Raw genomic sequence first — 18629 nt, 5'->3', positions numbered from 1 at the left:
TGTAGCCACAGCCACCCTGGGGCGCACTGACAGAGGCGAGGCTGCCGGACACTGGCGCCACCGGGCCCTCTGACCACCACCAGTAGGCAACGGGTGAAGTGTCTTGCCCAAGGACACAACGACCAAGACTGTCCAAGCCGGGGCTCGAACCGGCAACCTATGAGCCTGTTCAGTTTTAGTCATGTATTATTTAACAGCTACTCTGATGATTTAGCCCTGTCCAATATAGCATCCCATAAGTCCACATGATTGAAGCTCCTAATGTGGCTCAGATTGGCTTCTGTCATATTAAATGAGGAAAGATTCAGTATGCGTCTTTACCATTCATGAGAGTCTCCCTGCACTGATATCTCCTGAAAGGATTAATGAGGCTTTTGACCGAAGTTGAGCAGCATAAGCTTTCGTGTCAGACCAGGTCAAATAAGCACTGCTGCTCAACATCTATCCTCAGGCTGGGTGTCATTAAAAATGGAGCACAGCTAAGCCTTGTCTCATCACAGTCACCATCCCTCTGTGGAGTTCCTGACCTTAGCTGGCTAATAGCCCTCTCTGTTGCCCTCATTGCTGCTGATAGCTAAAGCCGTGCTCTTGGTACATCTGTCCTCCCTTGAGTGCTGACAAAGGTGCTTTTTTTCTGCATGACCCACTCCTCAGTTCACATGCTGCTGCCATGTTCATGGTTGCCACTTCCAGCTCTTACAATCATCTGACTGACATTGAACTAAAATGTTACTTACCACAAGACTCTAATAAACAAATTTCCTCCTATTTTAAATCTATTCACTTACTATAAAATATGTCAGCTGACTTGAATTAAAGACTTTCCTTATTTACATTAGACTGGAGCTGTTATACTTTTCCTTATTTTCTGTTACAGTGGTGGATGCTCATGTTAAACATGGCCAACATTTCAAATAATGAGAAGCGATGAAATGCAAGTAATCCTCATGAATTAAAACCTCAACTTTCAGACAGCTCTAAAGAGCCATTTTCAATCAATTATTTTATTTTTCTGTCTCTTTATGATGTCATGAGAGAGAGGATATCCTTATTATGGTCATGTCAGACATACAGCTCTGGCAGATTTAAGTCTGCTGTTTTGTTTGCAAGGGGCAGCAAATCAGAAGAAGGTTGACTTAAAGGGTAGGAAGTGAATGAAGGTTCTTCATCAAGGCCAAATATAAAATAAATAGGAGTTATCTTCACCTGTTAGTTATGCAAATCAATCTCAAGTCCAAGGACAAAAAATAAATTAACAATAAATGTAACTATATCTATGAGACATTTAAAAGTTATTTAAATGTTTCATGCTCGCTAATGCTTTGTTAGCATGTGCTATTTGTTTTTAGTTAACTGTCATGTAACACTTTACAAAGGTTTATTGATGTAATTATGATTAGAGCTGTGTCATTGTGTTACCACTGTTCATAAATAACTTATAAACCCTTTATAGAGAATAGCAGACCACTACATGTTTTAATACACTGCTCATAGATGTTATAATCTGATGTAAATCCTTTTTATATCAACAGTGTTTATTATATTACATCTATTTTATTGTATTATTTAAACTTGATATATGTTTTTGTTTCCATATGTCAGCAGTTATGAACAAATAAAGGGTTTGAACGTGACTTTCTTATAATTGCTGACATGTTTCACTGATAACTGAGGTGTATAATTTCACTGACATATATTGTTTTCAGTAGTCAGACAGGTTGGCACTGAAGCCTTATCAGTGTCAGTATCAGCATCATCATTTCTTGGTACCAGTAACTCAGTACTGGGTAGGGATGGGTATCGTTTAGGTTTTATCCGATACCGGTGCCAAACCGGTACTTTTGAAACGGTGCCGGTGCTTAAACGGTGCTCAAACCGGTGCTTAAAGAATGGAGAACACAAAATTGGTCCAAAAACCTCTCATGTTCAGCTGTTTTTTTGTAAAAAGATAACAATGTTAACCTTTTCTGCAGCTATGGGGCATATATGGTATCACTCTTGGCTGGAAGCAGTGCTTAAACAATGGAAAAAACACAAACTTTGTCCAAAAACCTCTCATGTTTAACTGTTTTCCACTTTTTCTTTGGTCATTTTAGCCTTTTTGGCCAGGGTGAAGGGAGCATCTGCCATCAAACAAGAAGACAGCTGCATGTAACTACGACGGTGTTTGCTAGTTCACCTTACATGCATTAATGTAGTAACATGGTTAGCCTACTCAACGTAAATTACACACGGACAACATTAAGCTACTCACGCAGAGAAGAACGGCTGCTGCTGCATCATCATCCGTCATCTTTTCTGCTACACTGGCAGGGCAAGGGGCCAGGACTCTACTCTTCGGGTTTTTGGGGGATGTTGCTAACTCCGGGTCCGATAACAGGCAACCCACCTGCAGTAGATGTGCTCGGTGTGAGGTCTCGCAGCAAGCTATCAAATACAGTGTTTTTTTCGGCTTTTAAAAAAAACGCTATGCGTCGCCAGGTGTTTCATCGGATTTGAGGTGTTACCTCCTTTGCACAGTATCACCTTAAAGCACTTGTTGCAGGCTGCTGAGTTTGCATCTTTTGCTGTGAAGTACAGCCAGACTTTTGACCGCTTCGCCTTGGGCATTTTTAATCTGTAGCTCTGCTCTAAAAGAACGTACGTACCTGGACCCGCCTACTATCCTCAGAAACGTAAAATGATTGGCTAGAATTCAAAGTGTATGACATCTCAGGAAAAAAAAGCACCGAAATAAAGCACCGAAATGTGCGCTGCTTTTCGGTCTGGTTACTACCGTTTATGTCAGAACCGGTGCCATCATGGCACCGGATACCGGTACCCATCCCTAGTACTGGCATCTTGATTCAACCTTATGTAATCTATCTTTACTTAGAAATGTGTTTAGCTCAATAGCTGTAAATTCTACTAGTAAACATCTACTTTAAACCACACACATATATTAACATATTTAACCTGCAATGAATAAAAAATACAAATACAAACACAATATTAACTTTTTAATTGCTCTACATAGACTTTAGACTTTAGAGCTTTTATTGTCATTGTGCAATTTCTTGCACAGCGAAATTGGGTAGCTGGACCACAAAGGTGCAAAAGTAAAGAAAAACAATATATGTATACATATATGTGAGTAAACTATATACTGTACACTGTATGTGTAGAAACATTGAAACATTGTGGGGCTGTATACAAGGGCAGTTATATAATATAAATAAATAAATCAGGGTGGAGGGGCTATGGTCATTTAGGGTGGGGATGGTAATTCAATTGAGACCAAAATATTGTGCAAAGACCAAAGACCAAAAATATTGCACAGAACAAGGAAAGAAATCATATTTTACTGCAATTTACAGATCCAAAGAGACATCCAAAAATCAGCTACATTGGCATTTATTATAGATCTTAAAAGGCAAGAAGCCAGGACTAGGTGGCCTCAGCTATTCATCAATACATTTTGAATTTTGCACAAAGGTTAAGCTCCTAGAAACTAGTTTCGAAATCTAGATTGCACTGAACTTGAGTCTTAAGTAAAGTGGTGCAGTGAGGTGAACTACAGTGTTTGGACAGTTACACATTTTGTGTTCTTTAGGCATGGCTTTGTTTATTTTATTAGTATTAATCCAAGAAAATGAAATAATGAATAAGACTTTCACACGAAATATAGTCCTTTTAATCAGATCCTTGACTACTAAACTATTTGCTGTGTTTATGCACAAAAAAGTTCAAGGACTTAGGTTTCTTTTGGGGTACCAGTAGCTATTTAGCTGTTTAGGTGGCGTCTATAGGAGTAAAGAGGTAACAATGCATGTATTGAAGATAATAAACAGTCTCACAAAGTGAGAGTGCTATGAAAGGTTGTTGTTCAACCACATTATTATTATAACATGCAGTACTCCAGTTAAAGACATAAATCACTGACATATTAAAGTTGTGTGTAACAGAACCTGAAGGTGAGGTACAACAGAGAGCCTGAGTATAGTCTAAGCCCCATTGCAATGAAAAGAACACAATGTACACTCTATGTTTTGAGGGTCAAAAGTTTCATCCAACGCTATAACTGGGCTGAAATATTGTTAGTGACGTTGAGTGCAGAGGGTTTTTTGCAGCATGCTTACACACACATGATGATGGTTTGAATATTCTCTGGGTCAAGAAGTCTGAAGAAGATGTCCTTAACTGGGCCTTAGAATCGGTTGAAGAATAATGGATAATATAGATAATCAAGACTACGCAGGGAGTGTGTTGTGTGTCTGTCTAGCCATGATCATCTTGGTGTGAGGCAGATTATCACATTGCATTCCAGCGAAGTAAACTTGTAATTTCAACTGCTGAAGTAAATTAAATCTTTCTAAAGGACAGATATTTCTCCTGAATTCCTTCTGAAAAATTTGAACACGACAAAGTCTCCATGTGGTTATAATTAATATTCTGTTCATCCATTCTTTTTTCGCTTATCCTTAGGCTTGGGGAGGGAGTTTGATAGGAGTTTGGAGCCTATCCCAGCTACCGTAAGGCAAGAGGCAGGGTACATCCTGGACATCACCAGCCATTCAGAGGGCTAATACAGAGAGACAGACAGCCATTCCCATTCACATTCACACCTATGGATATCTTAGTCTAAGTGTCTTTGGACTATGGGAGGAAGTCGAAGACTTCATGGAAAATAATACCAACCATTGTTTGTATTTTATCTCTATTAGTCTGCAATAATACAAACACCATAAAGCCAGAGTTTAGCAATGTACTCTTAGCCAGTAAACTGTTTATCATTGTCTGTGATGGCCAGTTATTTCATTTAAATCTCAACTAATACATTTGAAATTTTTAGATGTTTAAATAAGATTCTGATTTTTTTTAGATTTTCATAAAATGAATCATAGAAACCGGAAGTGCTTCTGTCTTTTGTGTTTTTTTAGTTTTGAAATGAAGTTAATCTTGCCAGTGTGACTTTTCTAACTTTATTATTTTATATCCTACATAATCGTGGAAACTATTGCAATCTAATTTCATCTCATTAAAAACATTATCAACATTTAATAGAGAAATAACTGTTGAAGATATTGTTGATCCTGTAGAGGCGTTGCCAACCTAAAAACTGCAAGTATAAAACTTGAGCTTAGAAATGGGCATAATACAAGAGAACACCCTAGCTTTGTCAGGTTGTAGGTCAGTTTCATTGTAGGAGCGTGAGATGGTTACAGAACACAACAAGATGAAAAGATAATTTAAACAAAAGATCTTGACAAGGATATAGTTACACTATAAAAAGAAAGAGGAGAGCATTGGTCTCATCATTTGGAGATACTCTGAAGCTTCCTGTGTCTAGACTTTCAGGTAAGCAAATTTTTATTTTAACCCTTTTTAGTGAAATTGTAATTAATGTTCAACTGTCTAAAAATAATTCACAGTCTCACTATATTTTAAAAATAAAAGCTCATTGTTCAAAAGAATTGAATTAAATGGTCATTTAGTGCTTTTGAAGATATTGTTGATCCTGTAATTGTTGCGATACAGTTTTTAAACAAAGCAAAATAACCAAATTAAGCAAAACTAAGCAAATAATTTATAGTTCATTAGCACGAGCAATTAAAATGACAGTAATTTATGTATATAGAAGCTGCTAGCTGTCGTTGTTCTGTGTTACAGGTATCAATTACAATATGGCTGCTGTGGCAATCACTACTGTGCTGCTTCTTTTGTCTTTTTCAGTAAATTCACGTGAGTTATATCTTTGAATTTTTCATTCCAAGACACTTAGCAAAGGATATGAAATTCTAGTCTCAATGTTTAGATCTAAAGACTAATACACAAAGACTTTAAAACAGCTGACAAAAACAGACATGTTAGTCGATCAGGAGAAATTTTCTGTGACGTGGCTGTAATACTGCTGTCTGACTCAGTTTATGAAGCCAGACAATACTGTAGAAATGAATACAGAACTGGAATATTATAAGGAGCTTGGAACGAAAACAACTAGACTTCTTTAAGTTAAGAAACTTACTAGAATATTCTGCTTTTTGCTTTTTTTTTTTTTTGTTAAGGCACATTACCCTGACAATCTATCTTTTTTGTTGTAAACCAAAAGAACGTAAAATATAGAGACAAATTGTCTGATTCGCTCTGTCTTTCGTCACAGAGAAAGAGAATACAGGAAGGATCATCGGGGGTCAAGAGGTCGAACCATACTCTATCAAATACCAGGCATCCCTTCAGACTGAGGTCGGGGATCACTATTGTGGAGCCACGCTAGTTCACCCAGAGTGGGTGGTATCTGCTGCCCACTGCTGGAGACCGTAAGTACTGACACCATACAGCAAGATTGCAGCTTTACTAATAAACATTAATGAAAATGTTTAATAATTATTGATGGAAAAAGGTCTGTTTTGAAAGAACATATGTGAAATTCTCATTTCGTTTTGTCTCTTTCTGTTTAACAGGAGTAATTTTATGAGGGTTGTGCTATGTGAGCACAGCCTGATCAAAACAGAGGGATTTGAACAGATCTTCAATGTCTCAAAGATATATGTACACAATTATAATTTCAGGACATATGAGAATGACATCATGCTTATTAAGGTAAGTAGGACTTGTACTTAGCTACAAAAAATGTGATCTCACAATGGTACCACCCTAACTTTGGTTTGTGTTACAGCTTAGCAGACCAGCACAGCTGAATGCTTATGTTCAGCCAGTTCTGATACCTGATGAAGGTACCCCTCCCTTTAGTGGCACCTGCATAGTGAGTGGCTGGGGAGTGACACAGGTTTACAGTTACACCCTCTCCCCTGTGCTACGTGCTGTGGATGTAAGAGAAATACCTTACTGCACTTGGTATTACTGGGGCAGGATCAAACCAGGTATGCTTTGTGCTGGATCTCCATACGGGGGAAAGGACTCTTGCCAGGTATACATTCATGGAAAACATGATTTATTTTGTGTTTGTGGTATGCTTAATTACTACTTAGCAACTGCATTTTGTAGAGTAATACTATTTTTAAATGAATATTTCCTCTTAAATTTATAGGCAAAATGACACCTGTTATATATGCTATAAAATATATTTTAACCAGTGATGATTTACATATAATTTCAGTGTCATTTTAATAATATTTAACATTTTCCATTTAAGGGTGAATGTGAAATGCTCTATTATCAAAAAACAATCCTGATTTGTTGTGGTACTCCACAGGGCGACTCCGGGGGCCCCCTTGTCTGCAATGGCTACTTTGAGGGCATTGTCTCCTGGGGTATTGGCTGTGCAAATCAGTACTACCCTGGTGTCTACACCAGAGTCAGGAGCTATATTCAGTGGATTAACTGGGTTATTGACAACACAGCATGAGCGATTTTTTTCAAAAACAGTTAAATGAACATAATTTTCAGATGGGCCTGAAATGAATAAATATTAACGTTAGGAATTTCTAAAATGTTCCTGGAAATATGTCAATATTGCACCTATAATTAATTGATTGTCACTCTTTTTTCTGATAGGGAATAATAAAAGAAAGACTTGTTGTTATGATATCCTTTTTATTTTTTGTTGGTACTATAGCAGTATAATTAGTAACTGTGTTAATCATTCAAAGTGAATAGTACTATTGAAAAATCACCAATGTTGTTGTTTTCACATGAATCAATTTTCCTATTATGCCTGTTACTACAAGCAAAACCGCTTATATTTTATTTAAGCTTCATTGTAAATATGACAGTTTCAATTAGTGCAGCTTTAAGAACAATTTTACCAGTGCACTGGGTCTATAAACTGACAAGTGATACTTGCTACTACTACTAGTATGGAATAAAAGGTTAACCCATCCACAGTGACAGTGAAGATGCTGATTGTCTGTATCATGCTTCTATCAGTCTCTTGTGTTCAAAGTCCAAAACGTCCAAAAGTTGCTTAGAATATAAAAATCAACAAAGTGCTCAATTTTTCTTCACAAAGAAGAGCTGACCTTTATATGTTCATAAAACACATAGCAAATGGTTACATAATGCAGCTAGACAAACAAACAAATATTTTAGTAATCTGTCAAAAACCTGTTTAAAACTCAAAATTATCGACTTCACTGAACTCGGGTCTTGTTTTAAACATAAAGAACTCCTTAGGAAAGTGTTTACTCGTGTTATAGAGCAACTTAGGGCAGCTGTGGCATTAACCTCACACTGGGTGCCTAATCAAGTTGTTGGGTACTGTATCTAAACAACTAAATATAGAAGCTATCCTGCTGCACACTGAATAATTACAGCTTCTCTCTGGTGCTGGTTTCTGTTGTTAAGCTAAACCTAAACATTCATGCTCACATTCATACCTACGCCAGTTAACCTAACAAAGTTATAACATATCCTAAAAAGCTCTGATTAAAAATAATGGCATGCTGGGAAGTATATTACTGGGAAATTCATGTGAACCTGTTGAGGTTAACTATAATTTAACAGTGAAACATTATGACTACGAATAAGTTGAAAATAGTGCAGTAAGTGTGTATGATACATCCTGGTCCAGTGGAAATGATTGTTAAATGAAGACTTTTATAAATCAGTGTCCTTGTTTGGCACAGTGACCCCATCTAGTTAGTTGGTTATGCATGTGCTAAACTAACAACAAACAACGAACGAACAAACAATGATCTACACAAAATGAAAATAAGGTTTAAAAAAGTGCCTTTAACCTTGGTGGGTTTTCAAACTTTTTAAGAGTATACACACAGTATCTGACCTCTACTGTGTGTGTCTGTGTGTGTGTGTGTGTGTGTGTGTGTGTGTGTGTGTGTGTGTGTGTGTGTGTGATAATTACATTTACCAAAAAGGATTAGGTGGTCATTTGAACTTGTAATATTATATGGTTAATTTTTTATTCATACTTTGGAAGAAAACAAAACGTATTGCTGAAGAAAAGAAAGCACACCCCTGTCAGGGGCATTCTCTCTGCTTTTTTTTGTTGTTGTTTACAGTAAGGTGACTGGATCCTACCCAATGGAACTTCAGAGATAAACTATACATGCTACAGGTTTGGCATTGATCATGTGATCAAGCAAATGCTACCATTTGTCCAATTTTTTATAAGCATTAATGGAAGCTAAATTTGTTTTTATAGTCTTATGCTACAGATTTTGTACACTTGTGTGGTTCCTCTGTAGTTGCATAACTGTTAAGTTTAAATTAATAATTTTAGTAGTGATGAATTAATGATTAAAATATCTCTTATTTGAGCCACACATTTCTTGTGAGATCATACATTTCATCTCCAAAAGTTGATTCTGTTCATCTGGACGTAGCGTGGGAGAAACATTTCGTGACTCATCCAAGTGATGAACAGAATCAACTTTTGGAGATTTACTTACCTGGATGATTGAGCATGCATCAAGACAACATACATTTTAAATAAAAGATGGATATAGTCACCTTGATGTTTAGAGAAGTCAGGTTGTGAAGCTTCAGGCTGAGCATTTTCACCAGTTTATATCAGGACTGTGAAACTGAGGGACACTGCACACCCACTGGCCAACATGTCAGTGACATGGTAAAGCTTCACCCGCCTTTTGACCAGAATTCACTAAATTAACATGTTGTATCCAACATACAACAAAACTATGAACTGACAACACTTACAACAGCAAACCTAATTAGCAGGCTTCATTTATAAACTGTACAGGTGTAATGCACAGATACAGATATTCACTAATTAGTGCAAAGTAACAGATTCTTGGGTGGTCTGTACCACATAGGCAAGCCATAATTTTTGTCAGTTTTCTAATAAAATAAGTATCCACATGGGTAGTTGGATGACTTTTTAAAAGAAAAAAAAGAAAAGAAACAAACAGAAAAGAAAAGAAAAAAAATCTACATCACCTTGAGTAGTTAAGGAGGGAGAAACTACTCAAACATTTTTGTGTCAGGCCTTAAACAACCTTTTAAATGCCATTGGGGACTGGGTTGTTATACATTTTTTTAAAAATATATAGTGTGCTCGGCAGCCCAGCATAAATTGAACCTCTAGTGATCCTGTATTTGTGACATGATTAAATGTATTTGTGTTTATACCCTGATATGTCCCCTGATCGTTAAACGCCACCCTCCGGTAAACGAAAAGAAGACAGTCTAAAGGTTTGCGCATGCTCAGCAGCAGCAGTTATTGTTTTGTTTACATAACGCTGTCCTCTTGTGGGGCCTTTCGAGAGCTAGGCGTAGAGAGCTAGGCAGAAGTAAAACTTCGTTGTAGCAGCTTAAGTTACCTGTCCGGGTAAATTATGTCTGTGAAACACGCTATTAGCCGGGGACTCGAGTTGGGCCGGTCGGTCTTTCAGCTCGGTCTCCTGAAATCCGGTGGCCGACTCGCAGCAAAGCTCCGAGCTGACCGTTTCCGTGCAGGCCCGTCGGTCCGCACCGCTCAGCCTCAGGCTTTCCTGCCGTCTCGGTACCGCTATTACCGCACTTCTCTGAAAGGCCTGGCAGCTCAGCTTCAGTCCGCCGGCTTCAGGAGGTTTGCTGGCGGGTCCCCGCGTAACAGAGCTGTATTTTTGGCTTTCGGTCTCGGTGTGGGGCTTATCGAACAGTTGGAGGATGATAGAAAGAGTGCTTCAACATGCCAGGAGATCCAGGTATGGTATCTAAAAGTAGGTCACAGTAGGGTACCTAAGCGACATTTAAGTCGTTAAGTGTAGTAGCTTCTGACAAAGTGGTTTGTTAGTAGTCGTTTTTCTTTTAGTCTTTATTTTCATGGTTATTTGCCGTATTGGGTTTTTTTTTCACTGAAAGTTTGTTTATTTGTATCTTCACCAATTCTGCATATTGTTTTTACATTTATGAATGTTTTGTTGATACGGTAATGCATAGACCCAAGATTTGTGTACGTTCTTTAATTTTCATGCTGTTTGCACTGAGGCCTGAATGGATAACCTGGTTGCAATCTTGCATTAATTTACTTTTTATTATTTTAATATGTCTCTAGCTGCGTCTATAACAAGTGTAGGTACATTTGGGGGCTTTAAAAAGTTGTTGTATACAGTCTGATTGTTTTTCCTTTTTTTTCTTGACTAAATTTGTTTATAGCACGTGATTGATATGAACATATCTTTGTGTAGCTTATTATTATTATTATTGTTATTGCTTTCCCCTGCAGGCTGTTTTTAGAAAGAAGAAATTCCAGAGTCCATTTAAGCCATTCACCTCTGGATATAAACTGGAGGATTACATTCTAGGGAACCAGATTGGGAAAGGCTCCAACGCAGCTGTGTATGAGGCTGCAGCTCAGTTTGCTCCTCCAAAGCAAAGTGCCAGAAAATGCTCCCTGGTGCAGATAAAAGAAGGTGAAGTGGAAGCTGAGGCACCTCGATCTCTGACATGCTGCTCACTAAGGAACTTCCCTTTTGCTATTAAGATGATGTGGAACTTTGGGGTGGGTAGTATACTAATGGTTTGATAATGATTTCACATCTGTTTTAGGTTTTAATCCTCTGTATGAAAACAAACGAAAAAGAGCCACACATCAGTACCGACGGGTATTTTGCTATTTGTTTGCAGGCTGGGTCATCAAGTGAGGCCATCTTAAAGTCTATGTCTCAGGAGCTGGTCCCTGCAGGTCCTCATGCCTTAAAGCAGGAAAAAGAAGAAATTACTCTGGATGGGTAAGTATTATAACCTCAGTTCTTTTTATTCCTGCCTCAGAGTGGTGACCTAAGGATAGGAAACGTACTAATGAATGGCTGTGATTTCTCTACATGCAGACATTTCGGAGTCCTGCCCAAAAGAGTGTCAGCACACCCTAATGTAATCCGAGTGTACCGGGCTTTTACTGCAGATGTTCCATTGCTACCAGGTGCTCAGGAGGAATATCCAGATGTTTTGCCACCCAGGCTTAACCCTACAGGCCTGGGCAACAATCGCACTCTTTTCCTGGTCATGAAGAAGTAAGACCTACCTTCCTACCTACCTCAGTCCAACCCAGTATGTGTGCTAGAAACATTGTGTATAAAAAAATAAAAAAAAGTCACTGTCTTTGTTTTCAGAGATTTTTATTATTTTGTTGGGGTTTTTTTTTATAGTGTACGTGTCAGGTCATTTTTATTCAGTAACTTCACAGATTTTTTGTGTCATAGCTATCCATGCACACTGAGGCAGTACCTGGAAATGTCCACACCAAGCCGCAGGCAGGGCACTCTGATGGTGCTGCAGCTCCTTGAGGGGATTGACCATTTGTGCAGAGAGGGTGTCGCTCACAGGGATCTAAAATCAGACAACGTGCTGTTGGAATTCGACTCAGGTCCGAACAAAATTCTGTCAATAACAGAACAGTTTAAAGCCAAATGTAAACTATGCCAGCTTGAGGTCTGTTTGGGTCACCGGTGTTATATTGATTTGTCCTTTATGCAGATGGTTGCCCCCGTTTAGTGATTTCTGACTTTGGATGCTGTCTGGCCCAGAGCGATTCTAGTCTGCAGCTGCCCTTCAACAGCATTTGGGTCAGCAAAGGAGGGAATGCTTCACTTATGGCTCCAGAGGTAAGATTAAAAATGTCTTTATTGTAACTGAGTAGCCACAGTTGCTGCGCCGTCTCTTATTGGTGACTATTAAGACTGAATTTTGTGACTTTTGCCTCCACTCTGGTTATAACCGGAGGTGACACTTGGATACCATTCAAGTAACCTAATTGTATCTTTGTGTTTTGAAATGAATCATTAAGATAAATAAGAATTCATATAAATAGATAATTTGCAGTTAACCAGATATTTAATCACTTTAATTTCTCATAATTTTTCTGCCATCAGGTGGCCACTGCAGTTCCAGGATGTGGTGTGGTGCTTGACTACAGCAAGGCAGATGCCTGGGCCGTGGGCGCCATTTCCTACGAGATATTTGGACAGCAAAATCCATTCTATCGAGCAGTGGGACTGGAGAGCAGGAATTACCAGGAGAAGCAGCTTCCTCCTCTACCCTCCAGTGTTCCAGCTGATGTGCAGTTCGTGATACGCTTACTTCTCAGGAGGAACCCAAACAAGGTAAAGAAGGGGCTGTGTTTAGTTTAATATTTAAGTTTTCAGTAAAAGAGAGCTAAAGCAATATAGTTTCATTTATTAAACCGAAACATTGAACTAAAAAAAATCACAATTCTCTCAACACTAAGGGGAATTGTGAAGTTAACATTTTCTGTAGATTTACCTGAGAGGCATCTCTACCATTCCACTACTGAAACATGTTCTTCATACCCTGCAGCGCCCCACTGCCCGTGTGGCAGCTAACATGCTACATCTGAGCCTCTGGGGTCGGAAGGCTCTGGCTAACCAGGACAGTGTGGGCATGAGGAAGCTGGCTGATTGGTTGCTCTGCCAGTCTGCTGTGGTTCTCCTTAAGGGCTGTCAGGGGCCCAGTGGGAACAAAGTGGAGGCGGAGCTTCAGAGGAGTTTCCTGGCTAACTTAGAGCTGGAGGACCTGCGCACTGCTGTAGGCTTCCTCCTCTATGGGCGAGAGCAGAGCCAGGCCTGCGTGCTGTCTGTCTAGATTAACTCAAACACGTAGCTGAGAATCACTGATATGGATAAACTGGGGCTTAAAATTGCTTTCAATACTCAGACTTCTGTATGTGTGGTATTTATTGTTTTAGCTGTAACATCTAATGGCTGTGGGTATTGTTTGATTATTTATCATGAATTGCCAAGTGGTGTAATTCTCCCTTTTCAAGAACCCGACCCTCAAACCTGTGTCCTCTAATGCTGCTAATGTTACTTATCTGCATTTCTCACATACTTGTGAATATGTTTCACTTGCCATCATCACTGTATCAGCAGGAATTCAAGCACTTCAAACATTCAAGTGTTATTGGTACCCATCATACAAAAATGCAGTTTGTCTTACACGTGCAATGCATTGTGGATTACTGAGACGGCTGCTGGGGAGTGATTGTGTTTAATTTTTCCCAACATTTGAGTTGCTTCGCAGCAAGAAATTCTATTATGTGAGTGGATATTTTGTTTTCCAAATTATGATACACTTTTTCAAATCAGCCTGTGGGGGAAAAAACAAAGAAAAACTCACATTCATGCAGTTATTTTTGCAACTATGAAAATTTTTTGTACCAGTAAATGTGGAGGTCAATACAGATCAAGTTAGACTCTACTGTGTAGGGTAAGACCAAGTGAAAGGTTCACAAGTAGGACATAAAGTTGCCCCTTGAAGATCTGGTTGTCAGTGGATATGTGTGTTGCAGTCAGTTGTACACTGATATTTCACAGCTAAGGAACATAGACCTGTCCTAAATGCTAGAACATATGAATCACATTGATCCTGATGTGTCATGCATGAGTAATTAATTAATCTTAAGGATCTGACTTTGTTCCACATTGCTGCTGTTTGCACTTTATGCTCATGTTATGCACCTGTTCAGAGCTGAGGTTTTCAGCTAATATAATATACAGATTTCATAATAATTGAAATATTGGGACTTAATCCTTCATATTAGGATAATCTACTGTCAAAAAGAATGAAAGGGATGCATGTATATGGCTTCCTACAAAAGATTATAAGACGGATTTTAGATGTATGTCGTTTTTTTTGCAGTGTTTCAGAATAAAAGTGTTAAAGAGCCCTGAAGTGGTTGTTCAAGTTCTTTCCTTTGTCTTTAGATATTTTCAAAATAAATAACTCGTATTGGTGATATAGTAATATCCATACATTTTTTTTTAAAATTTTGATGATGAATATTATTAGCACTGTTTGTGAAATAACAAGTTGCGGCCTGATCTTAAATGTCTTTTTCTTGGAGTTCCAAAGCAGATTTCACCTGGATTTTTCCATGTGATCTTGGACAAACTAAAATTGTTTCTCTAAAAATCCCTCACAACTTAAAGGTGTTGTTATGCAAAAAAAGGTTTGATACAAGACTTCATTTTTCAGAAACTTTATTTAAGACAGAGCCATATTAGCATTTTAATAATTTATACTCTGAACAAAGTCAAACGGGTAATAAATAGACTGGAATGTATTTAGGAACACACTGAAGTTTCCTGTATAATCCCTCATGACCCTTTCAGTACTCCTCTCCTTCCTCTTCTCCTTCACCCTCAATAGAATCAACTCCCACCTCCTCATAATCCTTCTCCAGAGCTGCCATGTCCTCTCTGGCCTCGGAGAACTCTCCCTCCTCCATACCCTCACCCACGTACCAGTGAACAAAGGCACGCTTAGCGTACATCAGATCGAACTTGTGGTCGAGCCGAGCCCAGGCCTCTGCAATAGCAGTTGTGTTGCTCAGCATGCACACAGCCCTCTGGACCTTGGCCAGATCTCCACCAGGAACCACAGTGGGGGGCTGGTAGTTGATGCCAACCTTGAAACCAGTGGGGCACCAGTCCACAAACTGGATGGAGCGCTTAGTTTTGATGGTGGCAATGGCAGCATTGACATCTTTGGGTACCACATCACCACGGTACAAAAGGCAACAGGCCATGTACTTGCCGTGACGAGGGTCACATTTCACCATCTGATTGGCTGGCTCAAAGCAGGCGTTTGTGATCTCAGCCACTGAGAGCTGCTCGTGGTAAGCCTTCTCGGCAGAGATGACTGGAGCATAGGTGGCCAGGGGGAAGTGGATACGGGGGTATGGCACCAAGTTGGTCTGGAACTCTGTCAGATCAACATTGAGGGCACCATCAAAGCGGAGGGAAGCAGTGATGGAGGACACAATCTGACTGATCAGCCTGTTCAGGTTGGTGTAAGTAGGACGCTCGATATCGAGGTTCCTACGACAGATATCGTAGATGGCCTCGTTATCTACCATGAAGGCACAGTCAGAGTGCTCTAGGGTGGTGTGGGTGGTCAGGATGGAGTTGTAGGGCTCCACCACAGCGGTGGACACCTGGGGAGCTGGGTAAATGGAGAACTCTAGCTTGGACTTCTTGCCGTAGTCGACAGACAGACGCTCCATCAGCAGGGAGGTGAAACCAGAGCCGGTGCCACCGCCGAAGCTGTGGAACACCAGGAAGCCCTGAAGACCAGTGCACTGATCAGCCTGAGGAGAGAGAGGGAGAGACAGCAACCAGATAAGAGATATACCCATCAGTTAGGTCATTTATGCAGGATTCTTCTGCTCTGATTTACCCACCAGTTTACGAATCCTGTCCAGAACCAAGTCAATGATTTCTTTGCCAATGGTGTAGTGTCCACGGGCGTAGTTGTTAGCAGCATCCTCCTTGCCAGTGATCAGCTGCTCAGGGTGGAACAACTGGCGGTAGGTCCCAGTGCGCACCTCATCTACAAAAAACCACCATTAAGAAATTATGTAAGGGTTTTAACAAATTAAAGAGGCAACAGCGATAAGTTTATTTCTAGAAGTTTACCGATGACAGTGGGCTCTAAGTCGACAAAAACAGCTCTGGGAACGTGCTTTCCAGCTCCAGTCTCACTGAAGAAGGTGTTGAAAGAATCGTCTCCACCACCAATGGCTTTGTCACTGGGCATCTGACCGTCTGGCTGGATCCCATGTTCCAGGCAGTAAAGCTCCCAGCAGGCATTGCCAATTTGGACACCAGCTTGACCAACGTGGATGGAAATACACTCACGCTAGTGTAAGGGGAAAAAAGATTTGGATTAAAAACAAAGACGAGTCTTCCACTTGCTGAAGATAACCAGTTTTCAGAACAGTTTTTGCTAATTAAAAAAAGGAGGGATAAAACACATTAATCGGGCTCACAAATGAAACAATCACTGTATTTTAAATTGCCTTTAACACAACTGCTTAAATTACATTTTCCCTACCTTGCACAAGAAACCGTTAATAATACATTTTCTATATTCTATTATAACATTTGGATTGAGTCTCAGTCTGCCATTTATTTTACAGAAGCCCATGCATTTTGTGCTGCGACATAAAACTGCCTACTGCAGGATTACTGTAGACAGAGAGGATTATCTAGGTCAGACATGTTGCAGTGTGCTGGCTCTTTAAAAAGACACATTCAGATCATCCACTGGGGTTATATGTAACACAATTTGTGCTGTATTTGATTTTATGGTATATTTTTAAGCATATATGATATTAGGGATGGCTTAGTTTTATATAACACACAAACACAATATGGTGTATTATGTCACTGACATAATTATTTTTTAGAAAAGAGGACACTGCATTTATGTAACATACATTTACATACACGTTGTGTTAAATGGCTGGAGATCATGTTCAGAAATTGATAAGGGAGCCAATGGAAGGCAAGTGGACAAGGCTAGTGGTGAAGACTAAGATGATTTACAGGAGTTGTGTAGGATAAGGATCAGGCTCTTCCATATGAATGTAATTTATCATTTAAGTACGAACTTAACGAACTGACGACATCTCACACTATTTCTATTCGCAATTATGTATGATCACAGTAAGCTGCGGAATACTGCATGGCAACAAGCACGGTTGCAGTAATTTGGAAAGAAACAGATCTGAAAAAACGACCTAGTTTAATTTCCACATATGTTAGACTTAAACAGTAACAAATAAGCAAGTCAAATGTTAGAAATTAAGGTCTCGCTTACCATGATTGCTTGTCGGTATTATGCAATGTAATGAAACAAGCCAAAGGAGTGTCTGCGACTGAGGTGCTCGGTGTCTGAGGCTGCTGTGATGACGATCTTCGCTCTGCCTCTTCAGGAGGACAGGTGAAGTGCACAAACTGAAAATCCTTCTCCGTCTGGCGCAGTAATTGTTTCCCATTCAGAACCTCCAATGTGCGATAAGAGGCTTTCGGGAGCTAATTCCTCCTCCGCTAAGGCGTGAGTCGGTAGGATTATGCAGGACAATATAATACAGGACTGTGCAAAAAAGAGAGCAGAATTTCATAAAATCTGGTAGGAGGCAAGACCCTCGGATGTCCTTTTTCTAATAAATAAATAAATAAAAAGGGGTATTCGCTTTGCTTGTGTAAATCAATGCAATTAGCCAGAAACCTGTTATCTTGAGTAAAGCCACGGCATCACAATGGAAGCTATATTGTTTGGAGATCCGAGAGAATAAAATAAAAAAAGGCTTAATTCAGGAAAATGACAAATACTTCAGCCGTTGAACTCCACTTATGTGGTCGTGTACATTGACCAAATGGCTTGGCTGACGTGTCCAGGAGCAAAAGTAACTTTGAAATTACAAATTTGGCTTCCTTTTAAATTTCAATCTTATCACAGCTGTAATATTGCATTTTTCCCTATATATTTTCTTCTACATTCTACTTTAATGAAGTCATTAGCAAAAATCATAGAACTCGCATTCTGTCGATCGAGAGTATTATAACTACTTTATATGTATTCTTCATAGTTTTGTTTATCAATCATTCATAACGCTGGTCCTCTTCCTGATAGACGGTCACAGCTGGTTTCTCCCTCGATTACTCATTTGCAGACTCGTGCTGCCTTCAGGGCTCCGAATCATGCTGTGACTTATAAGACCTATAAGAAAAGTAATGAATTAATCAGTCGCCTAACAAAGATGTGCATTACTTAACCTGCATAATAAGAATCAATTTGTGCATCCAATATGTGCAAATTAATAAGTTAAATAAATACTGTTCAACTATACTTTTTCATTACGCTGCTCGACGCAAAACAAAATATTACGAGCATACAATAAAGCACTAAAGTAGCAGAAGTCCTTT

General features: G+C 39.3%; 3 protein-coding genes across 3 annotated transcripts; 2 read left to right on the top strand and 1 right to left on the bottom strand.

Moving 5' to 3' along the window:
* Positions 1-5282: 5282 nt before the first annotated feature.
* On the top strand, positions 5283-8674 carry LOC147305677 (trypsin-3). Its single transcript, XM_086277527.1, has 6 exons — positions 5283-5337; positions 5650-5721; positions 6140-6296; positions 6441-6579; positions 6656-6907; positions 7193-8674. The coding sequence occupies exons 2-6, from the start codon at positions 5664-5666 to the stop codon at positions 7343-7345; spliced, it is 759 nt and encodes a 252-aa protein (XP_086133653.1). The 5' UTR covers positions 5283-5337; positions 5650-5663; the 3' UTR covers positions 7346-8674.
* Positions 8675-10137: 1463 nt separating this feature from the next.
* pink1 (PTEN induced kinase 1) lies at positions 10138-14583 on the top strand. Its single transcript, XM_086278751.1, has 8 exons — positions 10138-10604; positions 11126-11401; positions 11527-11630; positions 11730-11912; positions 12102-12265; positions 12376-12503; positions 12771-13001; positions 13216-14583. Exons 1-8 carry the CDS (start codon positions 10254-10256, stop codon positions 13498-13500), a joined length of 1722 nt encoding a protein of 573 aa, XP_086134877.1. The 5' UTR covers positions 10138-10253; the 3' UTR covers positions 13501-14583.
* Positions 14584-14880: 297 nt separating this feature from the next.
* On the bottom strand, positions 14881-17690 carry LOC147305675 (tubulin alpha-1B chain). The gene is made up of 4 exons (XM_086278752.1): positions 17521-17690; positions 16335-16557; positions 16100-16248; positions 14881-16006 (listed from the first exon to the last, which is right to left on the bottom strand). The coding sequence occupies exons 1-4, from the start codon at positions 17521-17523 to the stop codon at positions 15026-15028; spliced, it is 1356 nt and encodes a 451-aa protein (XP_086134878.1). The 5' UTR covers positions 17524-17690; the 3' UTR covers positions 14881-15025.
* Between the last annotated feature and the right edge of the window lie 939 nt (positions 17691-18629).

Source organism: Aulonocara sp. 'chitande type north' Nkhata Bay, linkage group LG20, assembly GCF_057382095.1.
Source record: "Aulonocara sp. 'chitande type north' Nkhata Bay isolate Kocher_YH1m ecotype deep benthic linkage group LG20, A_spYH_male_GT1.1, whole genome shotgun sequence".
Taxonomy (NCBI): Eukaryota; Metazoa; Chordata; class Actinopteri; order Cichliformes; family Cichlidae; genus Aulonocara; species Aulonocara sp. 'chitande type north' Nkhata Bay.
This window is presented reverse-complemented; position numbering and strand designations above follow the sequence as displayed.

What these genes read in the sequence shown, in the direction of transcription:
- LOC147305675 (XM_086278752.1), bottom strand. An exon ending in CTTAGAGCCCACTGTCATCG is followed by an intron (nt 16,249 to 16,334) that starts GTAAACTTCTAG and finishes GGTTTTTTGTAG; the next exon opens with ATGAGGTGCGCACTGGGACC. An exon ending in TGGACAGGATTCGTAAACTG is followed by an intron (nt 16,007 to 16,099) that starts GTGGGTAAATCA and finishes CTCTCTCCTCAG; the next exon opens with GCTGATCAGTGCACTGGTCT.
- pink1 (XM_086278751.1), top strand. Translation starts at nt 10,254, where the DNA reads ATGTCTGTGAAACACGCTATTAGCCGGGGACTCGAGTTGGGCCGGTCG. An exon ending in AGATGATGTGGAACTTTGGG is followed by an intron (nt 11,402 to 11,526) that starts GTGGGTAGTATA and finishes ATTTGTTTGCAG; the next exon opens with GCTGGGTCATCAAGTGAGGC. An exon ending in GAAGAAATTACTCTGGATGG is followed by an intron (nt 11,631 to 11,729) that starts GTAAGTATTATA and finishes CTCTACATGCAG; the next exon opens with ACATTTCGGAGTCCTGCCCA.
- LOC147305677 (XM_086277527.1), top strand. Translation starts at nt 5,664, where the DNA reads ATGGCTGCTGTGGCAATCACTACTGTGCTGCTTCTTTTGTCTTTTTCA. An exon ending in GTCTTTTTCAGTAAATTCAC is followed by an intron (nt 5,722 to 6,139) that starts GTGAGTTATATC and finishes CTTTCGTCACAG; the next exon opens with AGAAAGAGAATACAGGAAGG. An exon ending in GCTGCCCACTGCTGGAGACC is followed by an intron (nt 6,297 to 6,440) that starts GTAAGTACTGAC and finishes TCTGTTTAACAG; the next exon opens with GAGTAATTTTATGAGGGTTG.